This window comes from Phyllopteryx taeniolatus, chromosome 11, assembly GCF_024500385.1.
Source record: "Phyllopteryx taeniolatus isolate TA_2022b chromosome 11, UOR_Ptae_1.2, whole genome shotgun sequence".
Classification (NCBI taxonomy): domain Eukaryota; kingdom Metazoa; phylum Chordata; class Actinopteri; order Syngnathiformes; family Syngnathidae; genus Phyllopteryx; species Phyllopteryx taeniolatus.
The window spans coordinates 7,015,549-7,028,518 of record NC_084512.1 but is presented as its reverse complement, the minus strand read 5'-3'; the positions used below and the strand labels follow the sequence as shown (position 1 = coordinate 7,028,518).

At 39.1% G+C, this 12,970-nt stretch overlaps 2 protein-coding genes across 12 annotated transcripts in view; one reads left to right on the top strand and one right to left on the bottom strand.

The window, feature by feature from the left end:
• The window catches only part of thada (THADA armadillo repeat containing), a 154,641-nt gene extending 154,517 nt beyond the window's left edge, over positions 1–124 (bottom strand). For 4 of the 8 annotated variants that reach the window (XR_009790926.1, XR_009790928.1, XR_009790927.1 and 1 more), the window contains exon 1: positions 7–124. The gene's annotated coding sequence lies outside the window, so the exon portion shown is untranslated. The remainder of the gene's footprint in view (positions 1–6) is intronic. The other 4 variants (XM_061790832.1, XM_061790835.1, XM_061790834.1 and 1 more) reach the window with 2 other exon arrangements.
• Positions 125–1,042: 918 nt separating this feature from the next.
• plekhh2 (pleckstrin homology domain containing, family H (with MyTH4 domain) member 2) overlaps positions 1,043–12,970 on the top strand; it is a 42,933-nt gene continuing 31,005 nt past the window's right edge. For all 4 annotated transcript variants that reach the window (XM_061790839.1, XM_061790840.1, XM_061790841.1 and 1 more), the window contains exons 1-3: positions 1,043–1,205; positions 2,284–2,377; positions 2,888–3,022. In XM_061790839.1, coding sequence (XP_061646823.1) covers positions 2,900–3,022 — 123 coding nt within the window. In that variant the 5' untranslated portion in view covers positions 1,043–1,205; positions 2,284–2,377; positions 2,888–2,899. The remainder of the gene's footprint in view (positions 1,206–2,283; positions 2,378–2,887; positions 3,023–12,970) is intronic.

Genomic DNA, 12,970 nt, shown 5'->3' with positions numbered 1-12,970 from the left:
ATTCACCTGAGTCGAGCATGTGGCACTGGTTTCCGAAACAGCGTTTAAGCGTCCGACCTGCGTCACTTTCCCCAACGCAACAGTTTCCGGTGGATTGCACTTCACGATTAAACTCGTATCTAATGCGATCAAACCTTGTCCCTCTTGAAGCGAAGCTCAAGATCTTCTTTTCAGCCACCTCCACATTTGCTTCCTGTTGTCTAAAAACATTTGATTTTAGAACGTGTTCTAGTGATTTTTGTTTTACCCACGGGGTCAATTTGGCCAGACGTTTAATGTAAAAAAAAAAAAAAAAAAGACGTATGATACGATTTTAGTTTGAAATGGGGGGAAATGAGTGTCCCATTTGAGGCCACTTTGAACCATATATATATATATATAGAGAGAGAGAGAGAGAGAGAGAGAGAGAGAGAGAGAGAGAGAGAGAGAGAGAGAGAGAGAGATTTATAGATATAGATATAACATTGAGGACTACTTCATACGGTAGTTAGTGTAGATGCCTCGTTCGTTTGCTGCTTGGATATGTATCGTGGCCGTTTTACAATGAAAGTCAGATTGTACGGGATTGTGACCGAATTTTTGATTGTATTTGGCCAAATTTCACACCACTAATTCATTCATTTTCCGCACCGTTTATCCTCACACCATTGTACATAAATAATCCAAATCTAGCAGCGTGCCAAACCCCTCAATGAGGTATCTAGCTGTATACATCTATGTCTGCTACTGAGGTCACGTTCAACTGTACATACTATTTCCGGTTTGACCAAGGTATCATATTTATATCTCATTATTTAATTCTATGATTATCTCTAACATGTTATCCTTGTTAAAGTCTACACGAAGTATAATTTATTGCTTCGCTGCGCCCAAGAGCCGAATTCAGTCATGAAAACTGCAAAAAGTGGGTCCTGGCTCGAAATAGCGCTCGGTTGTTTGATTGGTGTGAAACATAAGTCAATCAAATAGACGTGACTTTTCTCCCACGCAGTGCAACGCCCACTAAATATGTGATTGGATCTGTTGACAAAACCACAACGAACCGCCAACCCATTCCCAACTTTTTTCCTCGAAACTCGAAAAGAGAAACTCATTGTTGGTATACTCATGAGAACCGTCCACGGGACTATTAAACTATATAGACGTTGGCATGGACATGGCGTGAAATCACGCGTGTAGCTGTGTTCCATCACCTCTTTTCACGGGTAAGTCGGGAAACTCATCAAATAGTATCACTAGGTAAATAGCTGTTTGTCAACAAAACTAAACTGTTGTACGCATCATGTTTTGATGGTTGCTATTTATTGCGTCACAGTTGGAGTTCAGCGACTTAACTACTGCTGAGCTCACACCTCAGAAAATTCAAAAGTTCCACTTGATGAAATTTGGGAGAAAAGCCAAAAAAAAAAAAAAGGCATGTTATGTTATGTATTTTACATCCTTCATGATGTAAAATACAAGTACATTAATGTTGATGTGGTATTTGCTCGCATTTTAAAAATAGCTGTCAAACTTTAAGAACCAGCTATTCTTAAAAAGGATGAGCATTCATATACGTTTGCCATCACCACTGCAGAAAGCGACAAAAAATAAGCCAGTGAAAGCCAGTTTAAAATCGTCCTCAGCATGTTTTCAGTCTCTTTGCTCAGACGCCAGCTGGGTAATGAGAGGTTATCACATGGAGCAGAAAGCCAGGCTTTGTGTGTTGTGTTTATCTGCCATGAAAGATGATCATCCATCATTCTCTTTTATCTATTTTCCAACGACAGCACCGGAAACACGGGTTGTAGTACTGGTGTTTTTCCTATTTGGCCCAGCAAAGTGATACACCGGCTGCCCACACTGGTCCAGCTGGGCTCAGCCTTGGAATATTTCAGGTCTGGCTACTGTCAAAATATCTGTGGCAATACCTTGAAAAAGTAACTGAGTTACTCTACTGATTACTTGCGCTTCAAAGTAACTTAGTTACCTTACTGATTACTTGATTTAAAAAGTAACTAAGTTAGAATAAAGTAACTTTGTAGTTACTTTCAGCAGCTGCCAACTGGCACGAATATCACTGATCCACAATACAAAAAAAAGCATTAACTTAACCGTACCTTTTACTTGGTAATGTACGCCACACAAGTTAGAGAATGACGTCATCAACATGAACCAGTAACTTAAATATTAGTGTCGTTGAAGCCACATTAAATCAGCAACTTAGTGCAGACTTGACATGCCAACACATTACAGTAAGTATTCATTCATTCATTCATCTTCCGTTCTGCTTCTCCGCACTAGGGTCGCGGGCGTGCTGGAGCCTAGCCCAGCTATCTTCGGCCAAGAAGCGGGGTACACCCAGAACTGGTCGCCAGCCAATCGCAGGGCAAGTACAGTAAGTACCTGAACGTAAACAAGCACCAGGCCACAGCAGGAACAGCAGATACAGTCACAGCATTTTATAAAAAGACAAACGCTTTTCCCCCCTGACTGTCTGACATGGAATCAGACTAAAATTTGTCCTGTTTTAGGTTACTTAGGATTACCAACCTTATTTCTATTTGCTCAGTACCAGAATATTGAGATAATTTTTTTATTTTTTATAGATGATAGATAATACAGTCACCCCAGGCGTGCCAATGTTTTAGCCATGGCTGTATTTTTTAGTTGTTGTTGTTGTTTAGTATATCATATTACTTGTTACTAATTTGTTTTCAGGTTGTTATTTTAAGTTGTATTTCAAGTTGAGTTTTGGTAATTAAATTCAAAGTTTCTAAATCAATAAATAATTGTTTTTATTAATCATGATTTCAATATCAATGAAAATAATCGTGATTATTGTTTTTTTCCATAACCACCCAGCCCTATTTGCAGTGTGATGCTAGTGTCTATGTGTGTCTTCCAGAGCGCAGGCAGTATGGCAGAAGGCGAGGAGACCATGAGTCAAGCGGACTGGAAGGACAAATGTATGGTTCTCGAAGCTCTGCTCGTGAAGTTCAGAGTTCAGGTCATCAAAATCCGAGAGCTTACTGCTGACAAGGTTGGTTGCAGGAATTTTTTTTCTACTTGAAGTACTCTAAAGAATCACTGTGACAGTTGTCACTATAAGGTTTCTACAGTAGTCATTTGAGGTCACGTAGGGAGAAGTGTACACAGTACAGTATAGTTAGTAAAGGACTGCTCACTCCTCCTACTTTGGGAGGAAGACGAATGAATAGCCCCCTTCAAACGCAATGAAAATGCACAGGAAGAAACCAGCAACAAACATGAGTTCATTTAGAATCTGAATCCTCAGAATTCTCTTTAATTTGCCAAGTATGTCAAAAACACACAAGGAATTTGTCTCCGGTAGTTGGAGCCGCTCTAGTACGACAATAGACAAAAAATACTTTTGAGACATAAAAACGTACTACGGAGAGTCGCTTAGCCTCTAGCAATTTAATGGCAAGAGGGAAGAAGCTGTTGGAATGTCTGCTTGTTTTAGTTTGAATTGATCGATAGCGCCTACCTGAGGGAAGGAGGTGGTGACAAGGATGTGGAGGGTCCAAGAGGATTTTGCATGCGTTTGCCTTTGTTCTGGCAGCGTGCAAGTCCTCAAGGGTGGGTAGGGGGGTACCGAAGATTTGAAGGTGGAAAAAGAGGTGAATAACAATTTGATATGACACTATTAATAGTCAGCTGCTCAGAGTATAAAAATTAAAATGTCATTTCTGTGATATCCATCTTCCTCCACAGACTTAGTTACCTTGCTGCTGCTTATTCTGGATTCTCTTGTGGTTTATGATTTGAATATTTGAAATAAACAGACAACAAAAATGGAAATGGTGAATAAAAAATAAACTCTTCATGAAATTAGGCGACAGTTCAAATGAAATGTCCAGAGGTCATTATGATTCAGTAAAAAAGCAACATCCAGCAAAAATACAGTTTTGTTTTGATGAAAAGTTAAACTGTTTGATTGTTAGCCGATTTAAAAAAGTGAGAAAACAAGTCACAGTTTCGCAAGATGTTCTTCAAACATCCTGTCTTGATATTTTTGTTTGAAAATATAACGTTAAAACAAGGATTTTTGTTGTAGCTGTTGGTCATAGGCACAGTAGACTGTAGACACAGTTTTGTATACGCAATAGAAATTTCAGCTCCCCAGAAATCTGTGACTACTGATATAAAGTCACTGAACGAAAATACCAAAGAAAAACATTAATTGATGAAACTGGTTAACATTGGAGTATTAGCACTAAATTAGTCACTCATTAGTAGCCTCCTATAGGCCATGTACATACTGTATTTGAGTAGTAGAGGGATTATTACACAGTTGATTGTCTTTTGATTGTGATGTGATTGAGCCAATCTCACAGCATCTTTGCCACGTGATATCTGCACCACTATAGCTGTTTTCATTATTACCTATAAACTTCATGGGGAAAAAAAGTCAAATGTTTTGGAGCTGATAAGCGCGTTGTCGAGACATTGTATAGATCGTATCACGCATGGTTTCTTGACTGAGTTGGAACCAGTTCGATGATGCTGCTATAGGTGTAATGAAAAGCAACAAAAAATAATTAAAATTATGATATAATAGCTGTATGACAGTAAATTCTATGTTGTTATGTAGACTATCAAAAAAAAAAAAAAAAAAAGACCTTGGTCATGTGACAATGAATCACAAGAAGACAGGCAGTTTCAACCATCCCTCCGAGCTCACCGGCACTGGGCTGGCCCATGCTGCTCAGTGGCCTAGATCTGAAACTGTTCTCCAGGCAGCTCTAATATAAACAGCAGTCTCACCACATGGTTTCACCATGCACTGCATGATGGGATTGATTCAACTCCAGACAAACTGGATAGCAAAACTCCTGTTGAGACTCATATAAACATCTGAGTTTGCTTGTTATTTACATTTGTCTCAACAGAATTTCTTTGGCCTTATCCATTGTATTGAATATTTATTACAGTATGTTGTTTCCCGATGAGGGAGCCCGCTGCCAAGACTTAATATATACAGGTCAGTTTTATTTGGCTCAGCGTCAAACTACAGTGTAACCTCGCATATTCACGACTCGCTATTCCCTAATTTTAGGCCGAACTCTTCCATTATCCGATAAAAACTCACCTATTTGCCGTCTTTGTTCTCAGGCCAAAACCCTGTCTAATAAAAGCAAAGAAGTCATACTTTGCCACTGTCTTGAGACATCTATGGGAGCGTTCGCGAAACGTCAGCGTGACGTAATACTTTTTACTTGGGGATTTCCGCTTGACAGCATGTGTTTGTGCAGGGCTCAGGTAGAAGCTAGGGGAATAATGGGAGAACACTGTATGTGTTTTTGAAAATTAATGATGAGTATTTTGAAATATTATTCTTAAAAGGATGGGACAATCTTTCTGTGAATGTTCCAAACTTCTGTTTCCATGCCAGCATCATACGGAGGAGTGCTGCAGGTGAATATGTGCCTTTGCATAGGTTTGCCTAGATGTGGTGAAACAACAGCACCTCTGCTGGTTGTATTTAAATACTGCACTATGGTTTGCTTCTTAAGGATATGTTTAATCAACAACATATTCTGCACAATGAACACGTTTTAATGATCATTTGTCATTAAATGGATTGTTATAGCCATCCCTAGACACTATACTTGAATTTAAAAAAATAACTTCTATTTTGATATTATTATATTTGTATATGCATTCGTCTTATCACAAAAGAGTATTGTCCTGTATTCCAATTACTCATAGGGGCTGAAATAGGTCTTTCATGCAAGGTCAGGGGTTCAAGACTCATTATTGTTGATTAAACATAGACTGGTAAAGTGCCCTTGAGCAAGCCATCGCACTCCCAATAGTTCTGCCATATGACACAGTATTAAAGCCCGTATTACTCTGACATCTCTCATCAAGTGGAAGGAGAAGTTGTAACTCCATAAACATAAACAACGTTTAACACAAAGAGTGCTCAACATAAATGAGTGCATCCTCTTTGAAAGCTTTTTATACGTCTCAATAAACACAAAAACAATTTTCAGAATTGTTATTGATATTTTTTTTCCAACATTGTAAAATCACAGTGATTTAATTTTAGAATTAAAAGATTTACTTGTTTGTGTCTACACAGTGACAAATCTCATTTGTAATGTCCCACATTTGTGGGAGGAGTTTCTAAAGCAGTATACCCCAGTAAATATTGCTTCTGAAACGAAACTAAAGGTTTTCGAACAAATCTGTTCAGGTGTACTCATTTATGTCGAACAATGTCATCTATCTCAGTAGCAAGTCAGAACAATGTTGAAAATGGTCTTTTAATTGCATGTCATAGTATCACCACAGTCTGAAGGCATTCTCACGGAAATGGTTAAATTCTTCCACAGACAGTCCTCTCACTGCCCAGGCCAAACTGCTGACACCATGAGGTCATTGTTACCATCCAGTCCCCAGCTGAAGTTTGATCTCTGTTCCTAAACAGCCAGCACTGCGGACAAAGCTCGTTTTGTTTTTAGTTTTTTTTTTAAAGCTGTGTGGCTGTTGCCTTTGCAACCCAGTTCTTAATCTTTGGAAATGGGCTCGTAAAAACGATAGATAATAATTTTGTTGGTCAAAAATCTTTCTATTGTGCAATTATTCTTTACTGGCAATTCCTCTCTATTACTTCTCTTAGCAGACTTGGCAATGTAATGAAATCCTGGAAAGCCTCTGAGAAAGATAGAGAGAATGAGGACATGAAAATAAAGTAGAAAGAGGAGGGGAGAGGCCTGGTGTAAAGATTGAGATCCCCAAGGGAGGAAATAGCTAGTTTGGTTAACTGTGTGTGTTTTCATATGCATGTGTTGCCGAAACAGGTCATTTTGAGTTTGTTGCACGTGTCTGTGTTTCAGCCCAGTGAAATTTATCTTCTTTGAATATCTCAGCATTCTCGCTTCAACCTAAGACACTTGCTGTTTGCCTCAGTTGTTTTGCTTTTTTTCCCCCATTGACAATATTCTCCAGAAACCTGTATTGGCTCAGGCCTTACTGTGTGGAGTTTGCACGTTCTCCCAGTGCTAGCATGGATTTTCTCTTGGTATTCCGGCTTGCGTCCACATTCCAAAAACATGCACGTTAGGTTAACCAAAGAGTCTAAATTGTCCATAGGTGTGAATGGTTGTTTGTCTACTGTATATGTGCCCTGGGATTGAGTAGCAAGTCCTGGCTGGGAAAGGCTAAATCAGAAAGCTTTTACCACCTGGAGTAACTGTGGTCAAATTATAAAACTCTATATAAAATGTACAGCTAGTTTTAGAGTCATTAAATCCAAAAAGAGCATTTCTCCATATGTGCTGCGACAGAAACATCCTCTTGTAATTAACTAGCATCCTTGCCACTACCGCAAAACTGACAACAGCAAAAGTTGAACTGATTCAGACTTTTCCTGCTCCAATCAGAAATGTGGTATTTCTTCCTGCACCACAACAGACATCCAAGTTTTCAAATGCTTAAGTAAGTTTTAATTCAGACATACTCATTGGCCCCAACGACACAGCCTGAAACCAAAATACTTTAGAACCTCTAAGGTAAAACACAGTATTTCCCGGAGCACCTTTCAGATTTCTAATTTGTTCTGATTTTGGATTTCCTATTGGAATTTATGCAAAATAAATATCCATCCATCCATCCATCCATTTTCTGAGCCGCTTATCCTCACAAGGGTCGCGGGAGTGCTGGAGCCTATCCCAGCTGTCATCAGGCAGGAGACGGGGTACACCCTGAACTGGTTGGCAGCCAATCGCAAAATAAATAAATAAATGAAATAAAATAAAATGTTAAAAAAAAATAATAATAAAATAATAATCTGTCAGACTGTTGCCATCATAAAATGTTTAAAAATTAACTGTACATGCAACTTTTACTGTATGTAACAGTTTTAATAATAATACAACAGCAAGTTATAGCCTGTAATGTTAAACTGTATAAACAATAAAACACAAGTCAATTTACTGGTGAACAATGAAGGAATTTAACCAGGATTTGAACCCCAGTCCTCAGAACTATAAACCAGATGTGCTAACCAGTCGGTCACCGTGCCGCCCATGGCATGTCATTATTTAATATTCCTAGGTGTCACACAAGTGTAGAATGAAATTAACCTCTAGGATGAGACAGTAAAAAGTATACCGAAAAACCTGCAGATAGAAAATCAATTCAAAATATTCACGCTGAATGCAGGCAAATGTTGGCAAAAAGGGAGGGTGCAACAGTTAAATATTTGAATAATCTCCATGATCTCCGCCCGAAAATGTGAGCCCCTTCATGTTGCAGGTAGTTAAATACCTCTACATCATTGACACTAATTTTTAAGTAAATTTCATGGGGTCGTTGATGCATGACAATATATTTAGTTTTCTGTTGTTTGCAAATTATAAAGTACACAGGGTTGCTGATTTTATATTTTGAATGCTCTCTGTGCATGTATCTGTGACTTTTTATTTTAGCAATAGCATGATAATACTGATACCAATCATTTTGGTCACTAATATAACACTTTCATAGCGTTTCATCTCAATCCTTTTAGATAATAAAATGTAAAAACAATACAACTTAAGTGATGTTTTTACAGTGATCCTGGCGTCTTAATGTGTTTAATTTGAGTGTTCCTCCTTCACGTATAGTATGTATTCTTGAGGCTGGTCCTTCTTTTGGGGTTGAGTGCTGCAAAAAATGTGAAAGAAAAAGCAAAAAAAAAATTGTTTTTCTCCCAAAATGTGTTGGACTTGTAATCACACGACCTCTGGGCCATTTGACTTTAGATTGTCTTTTGAATTTTGCTCCTACTTGTCCTCTTTGGGATTACTCCCTGGAATGGTAGCCAGCCAATCACAGTACCTATACAGACAAACAACCATTCACACCAACATTCACACCTGAGAAAACCCACACACGCACAGGAAGGGCAGAGCCAGATCTCAATCCGCAAACTACAGAACTGTGAGGCAGATGTGCGAACCACTGTATCGTGCTACCCCTTTAGAGTTTCCATTTATTAGAAATGTCAGTCAGAGTGACTACAAATACCATACTAAACATATTTTCCCCGACCTTTGACAGTGTAAGTCAAAACTGCACTTGATTGTGCAGGTGTACCTACTGTTGTGGCCAGTGATTGAATATAATGTGTGTAAAAATGTTCTATCTCTTTATTTTAAGGGATTTTGTGAGCTTTTAATGTCAGTAACTTCCAGCTGGGTCGATTCTTTTTGGTCCTCAACCTGTATATGTCTGTAGGTAATGTATTGCAGGGGATGTGGGTTATAGCGGCAGAGAAAGAGGCTTTGTGAGCTGGCTGTGGACGGGGGAGGGATGGCTAGAGTTCAGAGGAGGTTGGACACAGAGCGCCAGTTGTGGAATTCCAGGAATGGAAGTGAATTTAGTTTGGATATGAACAGGAAATCATCCACAGAGGTGACAGAGCACTAAAGACTGGTTATGGACCTATGGGAGAGGTGACAGGTCCTATTTGTGTGTAAACAACACTCACCAAGGGTACTCAAAGTAAATGTAAATAATATTGCTTGTAATGTTTAATCAAACCAACGTTAAACCCCGAATCTCTTTGTTCATCCCACTTGAACTGCATATACACACTTGAACTGATTTCGCCCAAATAAAACCTCGAGAATAAGAAACATAAGCTTTTCATATGTTGCTCTGTGTGTGTGTGTGTGTGTGTGTGTATAAAATGCAGCTATAGCAAATAGCGTGGAGTACTGGTGCCTTGTAATTAGCATGCTTCTCTCTGCCAGATGCTATATCTGCGACTTAGAGTGACGTGTGGCTTGTGGTACAGTGATGAGAGGAAGAGCGTGAGTCGGAAAATCTGAGTTAGTCTTTTTATGTTTGTTCACAACAAACAGACTTATTTGCTTTATATAATGACTTATATTTGGTATTTAATCCACTTAATAATAAATCATATCTGACAGTATCTTCATAGCTACAAAGTAATGTAACTGTGGTTTACTAACCACGACCTTTAATAACACCTACCTGTACCTACAATCATTAATAGCCACTGGTGTGGGCACACCCGGTCCAGTGATATAATTTCATAAACACATGCACTAAGAGACAGTTCCTCTAGAATTAGAGTGACACGAAATTCGGGTCAAGCTGCAAAAAAGGCCATGTGTCCAGAGGAGGTCTGGTTTGTGGAAACTATGAATGCTTTGGCAGGGTGTGGCTGCTTCTTAGTACAGCGAGGGAGTTTAGTTTGTTGGTCTGAGCAGAAGCAGAGTGAAAGTGGCGCCATGGCAGCCTCAGCTGTCCACAATGCTTCTGATTGCAGTAGGCTTTCGTGTCTCTTGCAGTAGAGCTGTAGCTGTATGAAATACTCTTGTAATTTTATGATTTAGAATTTTTGTAGGCCTATGTTTTATACACGCTGCACTGGAAACAGACACGATTACTGCACGAAACATCGGTGAATTAATTTCTAGTCTAATTTTCTAATCAGTTCAGTCCATTCAGTATGTTATTTAAACTGGAAATGTTCATCTACATTACACAGTCAAATGCATACATGTAATAATACATAGACACAAATAGGGGAAAAAAGAAAAAGATCCACCCATTCCACAATGCTTCAAAGCACATTTGAAGCGCTGACATTTTTTTAATAAGCACATAACCCATAGGCAATGATACACCTGATTAAACTCCTACAATAACATTTAAGAGCGACCTAAAAGTATGTGGTTTCTTCATGACGATGTGTGAATACAAAAATGTAGCATATTTATTTTATAATTACAGTGCTGTGAAAAAGTAAAAAGCCCCCTTCTCAAATTCTTATATTTTTGCGAAGTTTCCTCACTTTAAGATCACCAAACACATGTAAATGTCAGACAAATATAACCCAAGTGAAAATGCTGTTTTTAAATTTCATTTATTAAGGAAAAAAGTTACCTGGCCCTGTGTGAAAAATGAATGGCCCCGAAACCTAATAAGTGGTTGGGCCGTCCTCAGCAGCAACAACTGAAATCAAGTGTTTTCTATAACTGACAATGAGTCTTTCACATCTCTGTGGAGATATTTTGGCCCACTCTTTCTTGCAGTATTGTTTAAATTCAGTAAAAAATTGAGGGGTTTCAAGCAATAATGGTCTTTTTAAGGTCACGCCACCGCATTTCAATCAGATGTAAGTCTGGACTTTGACTAGGCCACTCCAAAAACTTGATTTTTATTTTATTTTTTTTAAGTTGAATTGCTGGTGTGTTTTGGATCGTTATCCTGCTGCAGAACCCAAGGGTGCTTCAGCTCGAAGTCACAAACTGATGGCTGAACATTCTCCTTCCGGATTTTCTGTTAAAGAGCAGAATTCATGGTTCCATCAATCAAGGCAATTTATCCAGGTCCTGAAGGAGAAAAGCAGCCCAAGACCATTACACTACCACCACCATGTTTGACTGTTGGTATGATGTTCTTTTTCTGAAATGCTGTGCTACATTTACGCTAGATGTAAGAAGACAAACACCTTCCAAAAAGCTCAACTTTCATCTCGTCAGTCCATATAATATTCTCCCAGATGTCTTGGGAATCATTCAGAGGTTTTATTGCAAAAGTAAGACGAGCCTTTATTTTTGGTCAACAGTGGTTTTCGCCTTGAAACTCTGCCATGCATGCCATTTTTGCCCAGTCTCTTCCTTATTGTCGTGTCTGACCTTAACTGAGGCAAGGGAGGCCTGCACTTCTTTGGAGGTTGTCTGAGTTCCTTTGTGGCCTCCTGCATGAATATTTGCTGTTCTCTTGGCGTAATCTTTGTAGGCCTGCCGCACCTGGGAAGGTTCACCACTGCTTCATGTTTTCTCCATGTGAGGATAATGGCTCTCCCTATGGTTCGCTGGAATCCTAAAGCTTAGAAATTGCTTTTATAACCATTTTGACACTGATAGGTGTCAATTACTTTATTCCTCCACTGTTCTGGAATTTCTTTTGATCGTGTTATTTTATTGCAGCTTTTTTAGATCTTTCGTCCGACTTGATATTGTCGGGACAGATTCTGTATAAGTTAGTTCTTGATCGAACAGGTATGGAGGTTATCAGGCTTGGGTGTGGTCAGTCAAAATTAACCAAAAATTGTGATCAGCCACAATTAATTCATGATTCAACAAGAGGTAATTACTTTTTCACACCGGGAGAGGTAATTTTGAATAGGTTTTTTTTTCTTAATAAAATAAATCACCATTTAAAAACAACATTTTAAGTTCACTTGGGTTGGATAATTTTAGTTTCAATATGATGCCATCGTGTTGACTTTTAATAATGCAGCCCTATGGGGGGCACAAGCCAGTGCAAACTGTAGATCGGTCCGAAGCCCGGATAAATGCAGAGGGTTGTTTGCCAAACAAATATGAGCGTTCATCCGAAGAATTCCATACCGGATCGGTCGTGGCCCAGGTTAACAATTTTCGCCACCGGCGCCGTCAACCTGCAGGGCGCAGGTGGAAATTCAGCTACTGTGGGTAGAAGTCGAAGAAGAGGTGGAAAGCGGGTTCTTCGGCAGAAAGAGAAGAGGAAAGCACAGAGCCGAGAACTGAATGTGGGGACTTTGAATGTTGGAACTATGAGAGGAAAATCTCGGGAGTTGGTTGACATGATGATTAGGAGAAAGGGTGATATATTGTGTGTCCAGGAGACCAGGTGGAAAGGCAGTAAGACTAGAAATTTAGGGGCAAGGTTGAAATTATTTTACCATGGTGTAGATGGGAAGAGAAATGGAGTCGGGGTTATTTTAAAAGAAGAGTTGTCTAAGAATGTCTTTGAGGTGAAAAGAATATCAGTGATGATGCTGAAACTTGAAATTGAGGGTGTTATGTATTATGTGATTAGTGACTATGCCCCACAGGTAGGATGTGACCTAGAGGTGGAAGAGAAATTCTGAAAGGAGCTAGACGAAGTAGTTCTGAGCATCCCAGACAGAGAGAGAGTCGTGATTGGTGCAGATTGTAATGGACATGTTGGTGAA